The sequence below is a fragment of the Trachurus japonicus genome, chromosome 24, assembly GCF_045865225.1.
Source record: "Trachurus japonicus isolate A0001 chromosome 24, Traja_1.0".
NCBI lineage: Eukaryota > Metazoa > Chordata > Actinopteri > Carangiformes > Carangidae > Trachurus > Trachurus japonicus.
Window position 1 is genome coordinate 29,709,813 of NC_140930.1, and position 20,476 is coordinate 29,730,288.

Consider the following 20,476-nt stretch of genomic DNA (forward strand, 5'->3'; position numbering starts at 1 on the left):
GGTGTGGGCCGATCTGCTCCGGGCCAGGAGTGAGACTGTCTCTCCCTCTCTCTCTCGCTCTCTCTGTCTGACTTCTCAGGAAGACACACACACACACTCACAAATACACAAAAATACACACACACATGCACATTCCTACACATGAACGCAGATACACTTGCACAGTCCATTTTGTACATTTACACACAAATCAGATATACACACATAAACACACATACTCAAGATGTTACCATGCACACAGCCCAGAGCTCACAATAACATGGTGCTGTATCATTTCTATTGTTATGAATTATTAGAGGATCTGTAACTGATTCAAAATCATTTCCAGGTTATAGTATAAAACATCCCTCCTATTATTGTGGCTGAGGCTTTTATTTTCTTAAAATAATGTTTAGCTTTAGAAAATTGATTTATAAAAAATGGTGTTTTTGCTAAAATGTTGTTTATTTATTACTCTGTATGTTCTTCATTCAACTTCTTCAAATAAGTCTGGCTGAACTCAGATCAGGTCTCTGTGAGTCAGTATGTGCGCATGCCGTCATGTCTGTATGCCGTCATAAGTCAAAGCATGGTGTTGCAGCGAGCGAGCCGCTCTCACCTCATCGGCGAGCTGGTCAGCACGTTGCTGCATGTCTGACAACTCATTGCGCATGTCCGCGTCATCTGCCATGGCTGCTGGATGTGGGGGGTGGAGAAGGTCTCCAACAAGGAAGAAAAGATCCTAGTGGGAATCCGGGGAGGGCTGGAAGAGAGACAAAAACACAAGGCGACACCGTCAGGATGGCTCGGATGATTTTGATGAGCGACCGCTGTTGTATCAAAGAACAAACAGGTACAGGCGATCAGTCACATGCATGTTTCACTCCCGCAACATCACAGGCGACATGAATGCTCCTCGCTCTGAAGCTTCTCTGAACAGTTGGTAGCAGTAAGTGGGGGATTACAGAGAAGCACCAAAGGCGGCATTTGAGTGGAGGCTGCGACGGCCCAGTGTTGACGGAAAAATTTAAAGGATTAGCCACAAAGGCTTACTTAGGGTTGTTAATTGCTTTATGACTTATTCAAGACAAACTCAGACTAATTCAAAAGCAATTCACTCCTGTTTATCTTTGTAGGGTTACGTAGCGTCCGTCATCAGGCGCGTGTCCTGTCAAGATGTGGCTCGAAATGTGAAACAAATTCTGCAAAAAACATGATAATAAGAAAGCGTGGCATGCAACAAAAATACCAAATGAAATTGGATCATATTTATAAGTCATACAATAAAACAAATGAAACCAAGGGGGTTGGCCATTTGGGAACTGCTGTCTCCCAAGTCTCTGTGCTGCTGTTGCGGGCGGTATAATGGAGGATTAGGATGTGAATGGGAAGGGAAAAGGCGGCCGATGTTTGCGGAGGAATGCCGGTCTCAGACACACAGGGTTGACTGGGATTTGGGAGGATTAGCCACAGAGAGACACAAACAGCCTGTTAGCCCCGTAGCTCTGCCATCCTTTCCTATACCCTCCGCGGGTCATGAGACTCTGGTATCACCAGACAAACAAACAGTGGGGGCATTTGCAGAAGTATAGGATTACTGGGGGCGAACACTAAAGATGAAGTTGAAACAATTTGTCATGTGTCAGATGAGTTAGACATCATCAGTGGATGTGGCTACGAGACATCCTCACAAACTACCGTCCGAGTTTAACTTGACAAATTATTTAAACTTTATACGAATCAAAATGAATTCCCTATTTATGGCTGAGAGGCGCTCCTGTTAAAATAATGACTTTTAGAGCCCAGGGGGACGTAATGATGAATGATGGGTTGGAAGGAGGGAGCAGCATATGTTTCATGACTATCTTCAGGGAGCTAAAAGGACTATGTGTATAAATAAAGCTTCATGAAGAGATATTTTTGATATTGATACTAAATTGAATGAATATATATATAGCACCACAAATCCCACTCAGAATCAACACCAAACTGCAGCTTTACAACTCTCTTGTTTCTGAGGGTCATGGCTCTTGGCTCTGCAGATGAAACCACAGGAACCGACTTCAAATGTCTTCTGGCTCCCCGTCAGGAAAGACAAACATCTGCGACTTAGATATCTAAAGTGAATATGATTGTTAGTCATCATTGGATTCACATTTGAAAGGGAAATGCAACATTTTCACCACTGATCACTTGATCAACAAGCTGTATCAGGAATGTCTCTGTTGTTTTATCTCTGCTCTTTGGACCTTTAGGTTTAATAGGATTTGTACAAAAAATACACACCACATTGGACTCAAAGTGGGCTATTTTGGGGTTCTAATGTATGCAAAAGGCATCACTTATAACATGGAGTGGTTGTTTAATTTCAGTGTGTTTAAAACTGCTAGTTTTGTTTCTCAAGCCTGGAAAAGAAGACAGGAAAATTTGTTTAATTAATTTTTGATGATTTCTCTTGAACCTTGGCATTGTTTTCCTTTTCTTTTCTTTTTTTCAGATAATGGTTTTGAACCTGTTTGTTTTCTTATTTCTGTGCTGATGATGCGCTCTGGATCCGGTCTGTTTTCTTGGTGTCTTATAAGCCCATGCAGGCTGGGCATACAGAACTATGCATGACACAATAATAAAAGTCATTCATTCATTCATTCATTCATATAATAAATTCAGGCGGACCAAACTAGAAACTCTTTCAGCTGCATATTTTCCACGTGTTGTGTATCTGTTATACGAGTAAATGTGAACCTTGTCAACTTGATAAAGCCACAGTCAGTGCTGTGTTTACAGCTTGTTTCTGCCCCCTCCAGCCTAATTTAGCAGTGGTGGTGGGCGTGAAGACATCTTGACTTTGTCACAACCCTCTTGGATCTCCACCGTCTAGAGTGCAAGAGTGGGAGTTAACAACAGCACGGCATTGTGGGAGGAAAACAGGTAACAGACAGCTTTCCTCAGCATGGCCTTATGAAATGCACTGCTTCCAACAAACAACACATATGTCTTGTCACTGAAAAGTATTAAACTCATACAACAGTCAACCACAGTGACGTTACTCTCCATCACCACCACCAGCAGAAAATATTAGAGGTGGAAACTAATCCGATTCTTCAGCAAGATGTCAGGTAAACACTGATGGAGTACAGGGAAAGAGTCTGCGCTCGGTGTGGGACAGACGGCTTCGTCCACCTGGACGTGTCTCATCCTGGTGACTGAGCCATCAATCTGGATGACATTCTGCCTCCAAGGTCCCCATGTCCCCTCTGTTGTCTGCTCCATCCGCTCGTCTGCCCGGATACCTTCACAACAACATCTGCTGGCCCGCACACAATCACACGCAGCATATGAGGCAGTATCACACAGCACGTCATGGGCTGAATCATTAAAGCCTCACTGGGTGGTGATATAGATCCTCCTGCATTCAACTCTGTGGACGCATTCAGTCGTGTTTACGTGTGTAGATCGATTGGCTGTGTCGTTAAGTCCTGAACTGACTGCAGGGCTGCTAGAGGGAAGTTTATATAGATCCTTCAGCGAGTTTGCAGATACAATTTGTATGTTGCATCAGAAACATTTATATTTATGCATCGTATTTATTCGATCTCTCCGCGCCCTGATCCCGCTCCCTCTCTCTCTTCCCTCTCTCTTCTCTCCCCTCCTGCGATGGCTTCACAAAAGCAGCGGCCATGTTGGGTTACATAAACCTCAGACTGGACTGCACAGAGCTGAATGTCTGAACCGAGCTGAAAACACTTCAGAAAGAGTCACTGAAGGAAGAGGGGGCATCGTCGCCTGCCTGTCCGCTTACGTAACCGAATTCAGGCAATTAAGTTTTACCAGGCCGCGCTGACCTTTTACTTTATACGTCTCAATTACAAGCTTCACATTTCACATCTTAGCTGGCCTCAGCACTGCCTGCCTCAGCACTGGACCGGGTTCACCAAGAGGTTAGATGCAATACTGGTGGAGTAGCTGTTATGTCAGCAAATGTTTTTGTAATCAATGCATTTATCTGTGTAACATGATATTGTGGTCAGATTATATTTATGATAACATTCAACAGAGCATTGTTGACAATTTGATTTGAATTGATTTCTGGGATTCATAGATACTACTTAGTTGTTTTTTTTATCTATTATTTATACAACTATTTTTTAATTCACTACGCCTGTATTTTGAAGTAAATGCAAAGCAGTTGAAAATCTGTCCATTTGTTAATTTTGTCAAGTATATGATATCTACTGTAAAGCTGGAGCTGTGATAAAGTTGTATGAATTGTCTCTCCAGTAAATTTGTTCATGTGAACTATTTCTATGCACTGACAGAAAGCGCAGTGCACAATCACAACCTATTTCAAAGTTCTCTCACTAATTCAACTGTTGGTGTCAATGGAAAAAAACTAAAAAAATCATCAATAGGCACCTGAGCTTGTTAGCTCTGGCTGATCATCACCCAAAAGGTACGAGATGAGGGATTGGACCAATTCTGACCATTTCTTTAGATCAACTGTTTCAACACTGATAATGACTAACCCTGTAAAACAGTAACATGGTATTCACACACTGATCCTGAGACAGAACAGACTCAGATCACATTAAAGAGTTAAATAAATGCCTTTAAGAGTCAGTTACCAAACTATGGTGACCTTTGAGTGATGAGTATCCTGTCAGCTGTGAAACGCTCCGTCTCAAAGGAAACTCATTTGTCTGGAGATTCCCATCTGATTAAATGTTGGGCGGCTCATCTCAGAAATACTTAATTTTTTATCACATGTGGAAAGTCCTGCTGTCTGTCAGCCGTTTGGGTGAGGATAATAAACTTCTGACTGGACAAATCAAGACTCAAGGTTCTCTCATACCATATTCATCACCAACACCTGATATAACCTGTTTAACTCACTAAGGCTGCAACAGATGAAAGTTTGTACAATTACTCCAATGTGATGTGCAACAAACTGGAAGACCACTGCCCACTCAAATAATTCCTTTGCTGATGAAACTACATCTCTAATCTTCAATAGCAATGGCAATTTATTTTGTAATCAGGCTACAGTAATCCGGTGCATATTGCTCTCCATCTGTCAGTGTAAGGAATACTACAGACACCGACTGAAACCTTTAGGTAATTAACACAGTGTAACATCACCAAACATCTGGCACACAGCTGCCTCAAAGAGTCCTAGTTCCATCCGTTAACATGTGTGATTTGGGGAAAATGTGACGGAAATCAACACGGTATCCTGCACATCTCCTTGGATTTATTTGAAACAACTCCACCTTTGTGTGTCGCTGACGCTGCGTGTTGACACACACACACACACACACACCCACATACCCTTTGCCCCTGAGTTTCTGTCACCTTGTCATTGTGCGTTACTCTGATGCTGACATTTATGGCAGGATATGGTAAGCACCGTGACCTTCTGTCCTGAATTAAACAGGAAGGTAATAAAGAACGGGAACAGGAAAGCTCAAAGGAAAAAAAAATGCTCAAAGTTATTAAAATCACACAACTAGGCTGCAGTAGAGTGCACTAAACACACAAACCCATCTACCTACCTCCTGCCCTGTACATGCAGGCATATACACACACTTTATTACATCCATGTTGCAGCGAGGACTGTGGCAGGGTGAGGTTTGCAGATTAGCAGCGTGATTTAATTTATGGCACTAGAAAAGGTGCTGTGATATATAACCTGCATGGTATTTAGCACAGGTTTCAAGGCAATTACTGGAAAAAAGGCTGAACGCTGCACATCCATCAGCAGTATTGAGAATAATTGGTTGAGCAATAAAACATGGATACTTGAATTTATGTATTGTATTACACTCTGTGGCAAAAATGAATGTTTAGCAGAACATCCATCCATCCATCCATCCATCCATCCATCCATCCATCCATCCATCCATCCATCCATCCATCCATCATCCATCCATCCATCCATCCATCCATCCATCCATCCATCCATCCATCCATCCATCCATCCAGTTTACTACCGCAGGAGTGACACCTTGGTGTAACCACCATGGGAACAATAACCGAAGATACGAAGATGCCCTTATTTCCATTCCCCCCACACACACTCCCTCCTGAAGGATAGATAGCATATTTCATACCCTGTCCAATCACGTTCTACCTGGAGAATATTACCAGCCCCCCACCAGCTGCTCCACCTCAACACTCCCTCATTTCTTTTCCTCTCTATCGCCTCTAATAACTCTCATCTCCTCATCTTGGCTTTTCCGCTGTAAAACTTGAATTGTGCAACACCTGCGACCACCAGCTAACCTGTATCCATAAATATCTGACTGAATCTCACATTGATGTTGCTAAATACTGTATTGTGATACAATATATGATCCAGAGTTAAAACACATGACTTTCTATGAATAAATGGATTAGATGGTTCTAGAACTGTGAATATTGTTCCATCAGTGCTACATCAGGCCTATTTTAGTCTGACCAACATATTGATATGAGACAGAACTGTTATGTGGGCGAGATACTGCAGAGCTTTGTTGAGAAAGACACAATAGATCTTTGTTTTTCTCTGTTTCATGCATATTGAGTTAGATGTGTTTCTTTTTTCTCTGTCTCTTGTGTGTGAATGTGTGTTGTTGGCTGCCATTTTGTTTGCTTTCCAGTTTCAGTTTCATGCGCTCCCTATCACACTTTTTTTTTTCTTTGAGATCTTCTACATTTTAATGTGTCTTTGATGGAACTGTAGCATTGTATGTCACACAGCGCATTGATGTGATTGATACAGGTGAGTTTAAAAATAGCTCTCAAGCTGAGAAGGATTTACTGTACATATTTTGCTTGCTTTCTACTTCCTCAGTTCATGATAGTGACTTGATCAACATTAACACTGTGTTCAACCACTAAAGTTAAAGTGGTGTTCAGTCTTGGCTGATTAGAATTAGCCATGTTGCTGCAGTTAGCACAGTAACAGATGAAAGACTGATATGAATTACCCCAGTATAAACACATCTTGTTACGTAAAGTGACTTAATTGTGGAGGATAGTCCTTCATTTGGTATGACTGTTATCGCTCCTTACAGAGGACTGTAACAAAAGCACTCAACAGAAATGGATCAAGTGGGCGTTCCTTTTACTGGCATAGCTTTACCTATAGTTACACTTTTACTGTAAAAAGATCTAATGCTGTACAATTTTCAGCAACAATAAATAATTCAACACCTTTAAACTTCATGTATCTAAAAGTCTTTTTTGTTTGGATGTTTTTAAAAACATGACAACTGTGATGAAAAGATGATGCTACACTTCTAGGAACCACAGGAAGTCTGAATAATACCAGCAAGATTACTCAACAAGCCCAAGTGTCACTACAGCAGCTGCAGCTCTCTCTCCACAGGGGAGCTAGCATTAAGTGCTGAAGCGACATCCCAGCGGCCTGCCCTGCATTATTGACCTGAGGAGTCCAGAACCCCCATCACTTATTCATCTGGCCCCAGTGTAACCATTTACATCTTGAGAACACGTGGCTACAGAGCTTGGGCTGAAGGATCATAACAGTGTGAGCTAACTGTCTCAGAGGATAGTGCTTATAAACCTCCCGTGCTGTCACTTTACAGAGACAAAGTGAAAGTGAGATACAGAAGGAAAAGAAGGTTGAAGAGTTCAGGGTGTAAACTGGTTGATTAGTGCAACATTAGTCAGGAAGTATTTGATTTTTTATTTTTTTTGGCCACTTTTAGTCGTGTTAGCCAAACTAGCAACGTAGCTTCAAAGTTACACAAATGATACACTGGTCTGCTAAAAATCAGGAGGTTAGCACTGTTACTGTGACCATGTTAGCACACCTATATTTAAGACAAATAAAGGTAATGAACCTACTGCTATGACTATAGAGATTATGACAATTAATGCAAATTTGCCAAAATGCTGAACTATTCCTTTAAAGCAAACATATGGTTGTGTAGACAGTACTTTAATACATTTTGATTATTTGCAGGTGTTCCTTTGAACTGAGAGTTTAGAAAATATTAATTACAAAAATAGCTCTAGTTTTTTTGTATCTGAATATTCATTCATTCTAAAAACTGAATAGGATTTTGCACCAACAGACAAAACGATATTTAAAAACTCGACCACTGTTTACACTGACGACTATGGAATCACATACCATTTGCACACAAATCTTAAAATCTGCATAACTGAGTTACAGCAACTGAGAAATAATAGCTGCTACCTGGTTAGAGTAATGGACATTTTTAATGTCTTTTACAATGACTCCATTTAAACTGTAGGAAGCGGCTCAGGCTGAGCAGCAGCGTAGAGTCCTTGCTGTGAGGCTGCAGACCACGTTGTCCTGACAGTGTGAATACAGAATAAGAACATTGGCCTGAAACGTTATCTTATTAGTGATGTTTAGTTAGAATATCATCAACTCTGGGAAATGGGAGGAAATGCCAAAGCAGTCTGTTTTACACCCAGCAGCAATAACAGTGTTAGAATATAGGAATGTATTGATATATTCCCTTATGTATGACTTTCGTTCACCATATAAGCCAATAACTACTGGGTTGGTGAAAATCCCTTTTACTGTCTTCTCTATGTACAGAAATACTAACATTCAAACATAATCTGTTCACAATTTCCCACAAGGCATGTTATACAACATACATTTAAACCCAACAAGACATATCTGATCCATGCCCACGGCACTTTGCTGAGCTATTTACAGTAGAGAAAAGCAGACAAAGGATGTTACTTTGGGAAATTACTGCTGGAACTGAGTGTTGTGGTTTTAAAAGTGTTTAAGGAGCTGCTGACAGTCAAGTTGGTGCTTGGATTTATTAGTTTCTAATTATTATGGGGAGTGAGAGTCGTTCTGGGGTGCTGTTACAGTTTACAGCTTTCTGGAAGTGTTGGCCCCAAATTACACGAAGAGATGTTGACGGGCAGCGGTTACTCATTTGGTATTCTAGTCACACACCTACTCTCATAAACACTCTCTTTCCAAAGTGACCACTCGCTCTAAACAGCTTGAGGGATAGCCACGCAATGACCTGTGTGTATGTTAATGTGAAAACTGCCGTAAACAATGTCATCATCCCATTTATTGTCTCTTGGAGGAGGCGCTGCGGCCGCATTTGCTAAACGAGAGCAGATAGTCTGAGGGTGAAGACAAGGGCAAGTGTGTTGATTTACCCCCTCTGTCCCGCTCTCCTCACTGGGGCTGGGCTGCATGGCTCCTTATCAGCCAGCTCCTGCTCCTCGGGAACAAGTGGAGAGCGGAGCAGGAAAGGACAACACATGGGTGGAGAAGACAAGAGCATCTCCGTAGCTGCAGACTGACGTGTTTATCTGCAGCTACTGGAGGAAGATGAGAGGAGCAGAAAGCTCACACCAACAAGGACGAAGGAGTAGAATGAAAAAAGGTTCAGGTTCAATTCAGTAGGCACAGCCAGGGCCGTTGCAAGGAATTCTGGGCCCCCTGAAAGAATACTAAAGTGGGCCCCAGCCCCCTGACTTTTCCACTTTTTTTCTTAGACTACGTATGTATTATCACATTTTATTAACTTTGTTTTGATGCTAATTTACTATGAGTATTAGTAACCCTAACCCTTATGCAGAATAATTCAGTACAAAGATTAGACTACTGGGGTTTTTGTGGGCCCTACTGGGCGCTGGGCCCCTGGAATTATCATCACCTTTAACGGCCCTGGGCACAGCGCACCACAGCGCTCCCAGCCCCCCTGCACACAATCAATCACCTTTGTGATTTCTCTATGAGAGGGATCTCATTATGTGTCCACACATGGGAGCACCCACAGCCACAGTTATTAGCGTGTAGCTATGACGTTGTGGCTGCTAGACGCCCGTGGAGAGATCTGACATGTAAAACATGACAGTGTTGTTGTGAGGGGGGTTCAGATGAGGCAGGGTGGGGCGGGGCGGGGGGGTTGTTGGTGCAGATGAACATCAGATCAATCAACCAAGCAATTTCTGTGCAGGCCCGCCACAGCCTGGGCTGGAATTGGAGGCAACAACCTCTCGTGTTTTACAGCGTAATAAAAGTCAGGGGAGAGAGATGTGAAGGCTCCTCGGGTGAAAGACGCAGCAGATGTCCCTTTTTATATCTGAGTAGTCTCAGAGCAGGGGACGTTCAAGGAATTTGCAGAATTGAAAGGTGCAATTCCTGATGTTTTAGTGATGCAACAGGAACTGTTAAGCCCTGATGAATATTAATGATTTTCATTACTGCCGTGGTCACAGCTTTTTTAACATGGAGCATATTTGTCCACTTGAAGCTAGTGACATAAAAAAAGACCAATTAGTGAACCCCAGTTCAACAGGACACATTAAGGTTTTTTAAAAAACCTCAATGTGTCTAATCTACTTTCATGGTCATGGACCCCTAGTACCCAGGTCACTCCATAGAAATAAAGACATTAAAAAGCAATTAGTTGCACTCAGTGGATGAGACACAACTTCTAACAGAATACACAAAATATCAAATTAGCAATCAACCTCTTTTTGATTTTTTTTGTCAGTATCTTTATCTCATATTTTTAATGAAGATTCATACTCAGCAAAAAAAGATCAATGCTGAATATTCAGTTAATTGTTTGGTTCCAAGTCTGAGAATGATCCAGAACAGGGCCCAGGAGGAGGAGGAGCAGGTTTTGTCCACTGATGGGAGGGTTGGCAGTTTGATCCCCAGCTCCTTCAGCCTCTGTGTCGTAGTGTCTTTTCCACAAGTAACAGAACTCTATAAGCTGCCCCCAATGATACACCATTAATGCATATGTTAGATAGAAGTTCTATGTATAGACGAGTGCTGTAAAGCACTTTGAGTGGCTGTTAAGACGAGAAAAGCTTTCTATAATTGCATTGCATTTACCATTTAACCCCAGGATATTCAGTGTACTATCACAGCAGTGGAGTATCAGTAGAGTACTGTCATATTTCTATTCAGTATTCTGTTCGGTAAACGCTGCAATGTTGACCTCCAAAAAAAAAAAAAAATCAATACTACTGATACCCTTAAGACATTATCTACACAGTGTGGATATTAATGTTAGCACAGTGTGGATTCACTCTAGCCAGCATGAAAAAAATATGTTCATATCAACTGTGAAACATGAGAAACAGTGATAACAGGTAGACTGCGTAGCTGAAAACAAATGCATTACTACTAAGTCAAACCTGAGGGAGCTCCTCATACCATGCATGCCATTTTTCCCTAAAACGCACAGTGCATGTGTTCAGTTTGATAGAGAGAGAAATCAAACATTCTCTGACACATAACACATACACATTACAGTCTGTTAAAGGTTTCTGTAAAAGCATTGCAGATGCAGAGGCTGACCTGCACCAGCAACTCTGGCCAGCTGCACTGCAGCATCATAAATTACCCAGCCCAACCGACAGACCTACAGCAACAATATCACCAAAAAAACCACATCCACCACCACACCGATTCCACTGATCCTTGAATTACAACTGTCTCCACACTGAGCCGTGTTTGCAGAAGACTGATACACGGTCATATTGTCCTCGCACCTGAGCACACAAACCTGACCCATGTAATGTGGAGCACAGAGGGCGTATTCATGTTGCCCCGAGCAGATAAAGTGATGACTTTATGCTCCACTGATGCAGAGATAAGTTGTCTATATATGCTTTTATTCTGGAAATTGAATCTTTAGTTGTGCAAGCAAGGCTTACAATACAAGACTACTGAAGCTGCGGCTAATGCTGCAGCTGAAAATGATATGAGTGAAGCTACAGATCAATGTGAAACTGATGCAGGTGGAACATGTGCACACACACACATAAGTAATTGTATAGATCAGCTTGCCATAACAAAATCTGAGACCCAGAGTTTACTTTTGGACATATGTTAGTGAAGCTACTTCATATGGCTTTCAATATTTATTCTGGATCACTCTAGTGGCAGCAATGATCTATATATGAGATAATTATGCAGATTTTTTTCATAGGGAGGACGCATACTTCCCTCAAATGAATGAACCTGGCATTTATTCACTCTGGCAGTTCTGTGTTTCCATCTTCTGTCCCTCCACCTCACTCTTTCTAATCACTTTCTCTCCCAAAAATTCATTTCATGAATCAAAAGAATAATAATCTAACCCTGGGAGAGTGGGAGAGAGGACAGATGGCAGAACGAGGACAGTGCCTGACAGTGTGGTGGATCAGCCCCACTAGTGGCTGTCTCTAAATGTGACTTTAAAAGGTAAAATCATGGAGGATTGCTTTTGATTTTCAGTTCCCAGAAAAAAATCTTCAAAAAGCAAGAGTGAGTGCAGTAAGATGAATAAAACTAAATTTAGAGAAGTCAGGCTTTTGTGTGAGCATGAAAAGATCGATGACAGGTGCACTGTTTCTATCAGCAACCTATTTCTATTAATAACTTTTTAGCCACCATGCAAAGTCTGACTAGTTTCAGTAAACACACAAGATCATTTCTGAAGGACGAAATCTCACATTCTGAAAATGCTGCATAGCTGAATGAAAACAAAGCCGACACGCATCTCTCTGCTAAAAGGCAGGAAATTAGCCTCGTGATGCAGTGATAGTTTTTATGGTGTGGTTTGGTGAGAGCAGAAATGCGCCGCTGCGTTTTCTCTCTGCACTGCCACGGTCTCCAGGCCTCGGGAGCGGCCATTTTGTTTCTCTGTTTTTGTTTACATGCAGAGTGCCTCCGAGAAAGTGAGAGGTCGTCCCATGTGGGCTGACTGGACACTAAAAAAAAACAACAAACCTCTCAACACTGCCTTTCAGCCTGACTTGCCATTTTTACTGCTGCTTAGCTATTGCTGTCAAGTAGGTCACACTCACTAGCAAGAAAACACTCCTCTTCTCCCCCCCTCCTGTTTCTTTTGCAGCACTTTTGGGAAATGGGACATTTCTTTATTCACTTTCTTACTTAGGGTTAAATGAGGAGACTGATACCACTCCCAGGGCTTTACGCTTATTAGCAACTTAGCTTAGCTTAGCTTACCTTAGCAGGAAACAGGGCAACCAGCACTGTCCAATGTCAAAGAAGCTACCTACTAGCACCTTTAAAGCTCATTAAATCAACTCATTATATCTCATTTGTTTAATCTTTATTAAAACTGAACCATGAATTATCAAATGGTCTGTGAACTAGAGGTGCTGGTTGGTTTGTTTCCCTGTTTTCACTCTTTCGGGTAACTGGTTGGTGGTTGTTACCTCAGGTTAATTATCTAAATAGTGGTTTCCATCTTCTTAACACTACATTAACACTTGGTATGACAAGAATCCCACTTCCCAAAATGCCTCACATTACCTTTAAAGATGCAGTGTTGATTAACGTTAACATCTATTTCACTTTATCTCTATTTAACATTCTTTTTTTGACCTTTGTGAAACATTATCTTATCATCTCTGAGTCTAACAACCATTTCCTTTCACAGTTAAAACCATGAAGTAGACTTGAAATGAAAATAAGTTTTTGATTATATAATTGTCTTTGCTAGGACACAGTGTCATTGCTCTGTGCAAAATAAAATATCCTGGAAAGTAAACAACCACCATTCACGGTGTGTCATGTTGTAACCTCAGACAGAGAGGTCAGTCTCCTCTGGCCCACAACAGGCTTCACTTTTCAGAGAAAGGAGACAAAGAGCAGCGTATTTGACCGGCACAGGGAATCTTTCAGGACGTCTCGGAGTTGCTCAATGCGACAGCAGCATAACAAGCTCTGCTGAATCCATGAGGAGGATTTTGTTTGTCATGCAGCTAAATCCTGAACTGAGGGAAACAACTGCAGTAGGCTTTCAGCTCACATCCGCAATCCAGACCACGATTCTAAGGAGGGAGCGGGGGCCTACTTCTTTTGCTCAAGGGCACTCTATAAATGCCCTTGAGTTAAGAAGTATAAATGTTCCTCTATCTGTTCCTCAAGCGGGATACAGTGTCAGAACCTAAACTGCGTTTGTGATGCTGCACCTGTCCTTGATGGGATGTCATTCATTTGTTGAATGAAACAAATATGTATCCACCACGTGACGCACAAGCACCTTCTCTTCAAAATACAGGTGCTATTGTGAAAAATGCAACAATCCACTATTAACACTGTCTCATATTGTTAGTGAAGCTCATTTGGAGGATCCTCAGACAATCAGATATGTCAGATTCCATGTAAGATCAAAATGAGACTTTACGTGACTGTAGCATGAGGACAATGTGAACAACAGCGGCTCGCACATGGGCAGACATGAGGAGAATGTTTGGGCCTGTTTAATACATCTCAAACCATAAAAGCTCTTTGGACTTTATTCGGGAGCTGTGAGCCTGAGTCTGTGAGAAACAAAATATACCTGCACCAAAACCACGCAATGCGCAGCCAGCCGGCCCGAGTCTTCACCAGCATCGATCACGTTGGGGCTTTAGCTCCATTTCAGAACAGCACAATACAGACGCGTGTATGAAAGTGCCCCCCCACCAACACCACCACCACCACCACCCTCCCACCTCCTCCATCAAATGAACAACAGCCAGGGTGTTTCTGAGAAACAATCAGTGGCTGGTGATGGTGTTGTGAGTCACCATTTATCCACAAGAGCAGCCCTCTTTTCAAAGTGTGTGCAGCACAGGCCTGACACCCCCTCCCACCACCACCTCCACCCCCTCCCTGTCTCTCCCTCTCTCTCTCTCTCTCTCTCTGCAGTCCAAACAGTGCGAGCCGCATAATGCGATATGGTATAGCGGTCATGGCAACTGGAGCATCCTTTGGGGGCTCGTCTTTGCTCTCTATGTGCTGTAGGCTATAATCTGCCATTGTCATGAACACGCAGCTGTCAGTGCCCAAACACTGCAGGGGCTTCCTTTCTTCTACATGAGCTTATACCTCTGTTTGCTTCTGCCTTTGAAATAAAAAAAAACCTCCTTCTATTAAGGTCATTAAATCATCACAGACCCACTAAGGGACGCCATCTGAAAGCATCTTGCGGTTAAATTTAATAATCTATTCATGCTGTGCCCATTACAAGATTCCCAGCGATGTGGCAGACATTCAATCAGCCCTTCGAGTGAAGGCATCTGTCAGTGACCATCGGCCATGCAGGCAGCCAGTCCCACCGCCCCATGTGGTGCTATAAAACAATTCCAGATGCGCCAGAGATCAACATGACTTCAGCATCTGATCTGCCGCATCGTCAAAAAAAAACCCCCAGATGACCAACAATCAAGTCTCTATGTGTGAAATCAGGAGGCTCGGACACCGCTCACAGCAGAACCATGGCAATGTGCGCCATGCGTGACATGCAGGCAGCACAGGGCGTCAATCCATCGCACAAAAAACCCACACACACACACTGACTATTGTGTTTGTCACCTGCAAGATACTGACCACTTCACCCTCAGCCTGGACTACTCACACTTTTTAATAACACACAGCTAATGATCTCACATTTGGAAGCAACACAATACTCTTTAAACGCGCTTCATATTGTGGTGTGTGTGTGTGTGTGTGTGTGTGTGTGTGTGTGTGTGTGTTGCTTCTAATGCCCTGCATCATGAATCCAGCTCGGGGAGGAGAGCTCAGTCATTGTGCCTCCAATGCGCGTCGACATATAGGCTATACAGCGCGTGCGGAGCTCATTGACAGTTATGCGCGTCGCTACGGAGACGGCTGGATGGATGGGGATGCTGAGGAAGAGGAGGAGGAGGAGGAGGAGGAGGAGGAGGAGAGGAGTGGGGGCGGGGAGGGGAGGTGAGGGGGGGTTGGGTGTCATAGTGCGGGTTTCACCGCGGTCCTCCCCGGCGCTCTTCACCCCCGTCTCACGCCTGTAAACCCCCCCTCACCCCGCCCACCTTCACATCACCGGGATGTCTTCGTGCCTCCAACACGGATGTGACTCGGGACTCAGCCGCTCGTGATGTAGTTAGAGCTACTGCGTAAAAAAATAAAATAATAAAATAATAAAATAAAAGGCAGAGGCGCATTGATGGAGCTGGATCATGCTTCATGCTTCACCCCCCCCTCCACTCCCCCTCCCTCCTGTTTATATCAGCTTCCCTCCTCCCACCGACCAACCTCACCATGGCGCAGTTTACTATTAACATGACATCCCCTCTATCTGATCTCAAATCAACAATGATGCTGTTTTTGTTAAGGTTATTTCCCCCCGCCAACCCCCCCTCTCTGGCTGACATGTGAGCGGCAGACTGATGCATGTTTCACCGTGTTGCTGCGACATCAGCAGTCTACTTGCTGCTGCTGCTGCTGCTGCTGCGGCTCGGAGGAGATGAGGCTCTCACTCAGCCACGACTCTGCTTTGTACGAGACTTAAGCCTTCTAAAACAGATGGAAGGACTATGGTTTTAAAAACACAAACAAACACACAATGCGGTGTGTGATCGCGGATCACCTCCTCTGTGTTGTTTCCCCCTCTCTGCCGCTGTCCACGGTGCTGAAACCACCGAAAACGCCCACATTGAACATACGCATTATAGCGCAGCGCATCCGTCCTCTCAGTCCACAGCGCGTTTCACATTCATCACCCGGGAGGTCACACATCGCCTCCACTACATCCTTCCTTCCATCCTTTACCCAGCTGAGAAAAAGATCCCAAACGAGACGAGATTCAAAAGCATCTAACGGGGCGACTGCATCAAAAAAAAAAAAAAATCTGAGAGAGAAAACACACATCTGCCGCTAAGGTTTCACAAAATAACCAAACATCTGCTGCTGCTTCAATCTGTGGAAAGAATAAGAAGCGAGAAATAGAAGTGGTAAAAAACGAAGAAGGAAAGCTCCTCCGGTCTTACCTGTGCCTGTTGTCGGTGCCCCGCAGTCAGTAGTATGGGAGGAAATGTCTGCGTATATCAACAGCAACCGATACCAGTCTGTCTCTGTATATGAGTGCGATGCTGCAAAGGCACTGCGCGTCGGCTGAGTCCTCCTCACTTCTTCTTCAATGGGGGTAAAGCGGTGCAGCTCTCGTCAAAGATGGCGGACACTTTTGACGTCAGCAGCAGCAGCTTTTAATAGATATCTGTCAGAGAGAGAGAGAGAGAGAGGGAAAGAGAGAGAGAGAGACTTCAAAAAGTCTTTGTTATAGTGGGCAGCTGCACGGATGGCAACACAACAACTGAATATTTTAGATGTTGTTGAAATGCTGCTGTTGTGTGTGTGTGTGTGTGTGTGTGTGTTTCACATGCCACCAAGGGCCTAGTGGGTAGTTTACATACAGACTGGATGTTCAGCCACATTTGGACCTGTATAATGTATATTATTCATGATAGTTTTGGACAGGCTACATTAAAACAGGCTAAGTCTGCTGGGTCAGGCTCATTATAAAACGAAACATTTGGCACTACTTTAAACACACCTTCTTCACAGTATAGTTATTTAGCAGTTCATGATGCAGCAGAAAAAAAGTGCCCGTAGTGGCACGTCTGTGGTCTCCCATTCAGCTCAATGGAGACACTGAAATAAAAGCCTAGTCACTGAGGTTTTCCACTAGTATGGATCATCATAGTTCACCCAGTGATGTGACAGTGTCTGTGGAAACCAAGGATGGATTACTAATCAGGCAAAGTGGTCAACTGTCATCGAACTTCAGACCTCCCAGCAGGACCCAAAGGACTGGTGTGGTGATGGATATTGGGTAATTTGATTCATTGTTTGGGAACATGAACAACTAAAGCACAATATAAACTGACATAATAAAGTGTAGATTGAAAAGTAATTGTGAGGCAGAGTCCCTCAGCTGAAATCTGGTTTCTTTATGCGCTTCAGTATCATAGTTGTTATTTATTTATTGTGTTTTAGTTTATTTGAAAAGGGACAGTGTTGTAAAAGCAAATGTAAATGTACCCAAGTTAGCTACAAGGCTAATTTTCATTGGTAGTCCCTCTGCCTGCAGCTGTTAAAGGGCATCCTATAAAAAAGACAGCAACAATAAAATACCACATATAAAAAAGGTAACATATTCTATACCTACACATATTATTATATATACAATTGGAAGACAATAACACGCATCCACGATTGCATCATGCTCTTATATAGCCTACCCTAAAAAAATCTGTATCAATGTTCACATTTTTGTTACTGGGCTTGAATGTTTAAAATTAACTCTTTGGGTTATATCAAGTTAACAGAGTAAACCTGGAGGTATTTATTGCTCCAGTATAGAGAATATGTAACACTGCTCAGAACTGGGAAAGGGAAAGGCTCGTTCTTGCCTTTTGAAGCATCAATCTGACTGTAGTGGTACCTATAAAACACAGTAGCTTGAAGGAAATCATACAGCATGGATCTTGTATTCCAATTCCCTAATGACCTTAAAGGACATTTTTTAAGATTCTAGACTAAGGTGAACAGAAACTGAGCCTGTTGTCCAGTCACTCATTCATTAGCTTTACAGCTAATCCTTACAAAGTCATGGGGGCTGGAGGCAATCCCAGTTTACACTGGGTGAGGGAGGGGTACACCCTGGACAGGTTGCCAGTCTAGAGTCACCAATTAAGCTAATGGGCATGTGTTTAGATTGTGGGAGAAAGCCAGAGCACCTGAAGAAAACCCACACAGGCCTTTTGTGAAGTACAGATACTTCCAAGAGTAGATGTAGAATACAGACGGTGATATTTAGCTCATACAAGTTCTGTCATTGATTAAAAGTACTAGTTTGCAGTGTCTCTTTAATCAAAGTATATATTTATTAAAAGTATTGAGAGCTGGATTAATACATGTGATTTGATGATAGAATATCATAGATAATATTAGCAGCCGTATCCCTTATGGTTTTCCTTCTCGTTTGGGCATAAACCTTTTAAAATCAAGATTTGTGTGTGGCTCAGTGTCATAAACAATGTTGAAATTGGCTTTATACTGTAGACCCACATATCAGCAAAACACACATCATTCCTCACATTTTCCCTCCGGCTTATTCAGAACAGACAGACAGACAGCCTGACCTCATGCAGAACGCTGTTCCTTTCTGAAACATCTAAAATGGGATCGATTGATGTCCTCTCAGCACGTCCACACTGGGTCATGTGTGCTCTCTGCATCGTGGGAATGTCCCCTCTCTCTTCTCCTCCAGCAGCTGCCTCTGCTTGGCACCGTAACAAATGTGTCTTCAATTGCTCTGAAGCGAACCTGTCTCCTAAATTAATGATAATGATAACTCTGCATGAAAAATCCATTTGGTGAGGGAAGCCAGAGGAGAAGAAAAGAGAGTGTGAGCGTGTGTGTGTGTGTGCACTCCATGTATGTCTGTGGGGAAAGCATATGTGTGTGTGTGTGTATTGAATTCTCGTTGTGATCAGACCTGTGTGTGTGGGGGGAAAGTGAGGAGAATTAATCTACAGGTCCTTCATTCATTCACTCTCCTCTAAAACAATATTAGAGGAGTATAACAAACCAAATTAGAAATAGATGGAAGTGGAGAATTGTGCTTCTCTTTGAAGGGAGGCAGAAGAAACCAAGCATGATCAGGCTAGAGTAGAAAGGGTTTCTGAAATTGAGGTCCATGGGCTCCTTTGGGTCCTTGAACCAGCTGCATGGGTAGCTGCAATATATAAATATTATAATTATTTTATGTTTCTGTTAAGAGAGAGTGCTATTATAACTGTACTAATCATGGGCAATGACGGTGGATTTCAGGGTGAACATGACAGGTTTAGATAAGGTAAAATATTCATGAATGGGGTAAATTGGGTCTAATATAACACCGTGTGGGCTACCTAATTGTTATGCACGACAAGGCATTACCAGGAGAAAAAGCTTACATGTACAATCACCATACACAGGAACACAGGTTCACCTGTTTATTCATGCAGTTATCCAATGGGCCAATCATATGGCTGCAGAACTCCGACTGGGGATAAAATGTGATTTGGACTGTTGCATTATTGTTGGTGTCAGGCTGGTTTGTGTGTTTCTGAAACTGCTGATGGTTTTCACTCACAATGGTCTGTAGAGGTTTTACTCAGAATAGAGCCAAAACAGACTGGTTGGAGCTCACAGGTCACGGGTAAGTCAAGTTCTACTTCCTGTCACCAAGAACTGAAACCTGAGCCTGCAGTGGACACAGACTGACCAACACTGGACAGATGAGATCTGACCATATACATCCTCCCATGGCCACCGTTTAACCATCTCCTGATGGCTGCTTCTGGCAGGTCAAGGCTCCATGTTACAAAGTTAAAGTCCTGTAGAACCGATTTCATGAACGTGACACTGACATCCGTGAACTTCAGTGACCTCCTCAGTCTCCAGACCTGAATCCAGTAGATCACCTTAGTGACAGAACAGGAGATACCCAGTTTGAATGTGCAGCTGATGAATCATCAAAAATGATGTGATGCAGTCCTGTTGATGTGGTGGAAAGTCTCAAAGACAAGTTTCCAACATCCTTGAACATCAATCACATTAAGAAGTGAAACTAGACTAAAGGGTCCATCTCTTACCAACCACCCACTGTGTAGTGTGTACATACCAAATTGCTCCTGGCTGCAGCTAGATTAACTAGCCCCA

The 20,476-nt window shown here is 42.9% G+C and overlaps 1 protein-coding gene across 1 annotated transcript in view; it reads right to left on the reverse strand.

Annotated features, from left to right (window-relative positions):
• The window catches only part of snap25a (synaptosome associated protein 25a), a 35,554-nt gene extending 18,571 nt beyond the window's left edge, over positions 1 to 16,983 (reverse strand). Inside the window, exons 1-2 of the mRNA XM_085770101.1 lie at positions 16,759 to 16,983; positions 599 to 742 (exon numbers count right to left, since the gene is read on the reverse strand). Coding sequence (XP_085626227.1) covers positions 599 to 670 — 72 coding nt within the window. The 5' untranslated portion in view covers positions 671 to 742; positions 16,759 to 16,983. The remainder of the gene's footprint in view (positions 1 to 598; positions 743 to 16,758) is intronic.
• Positions 16,984 to 20,476: the final 3,493 nt, after the last annotated feature.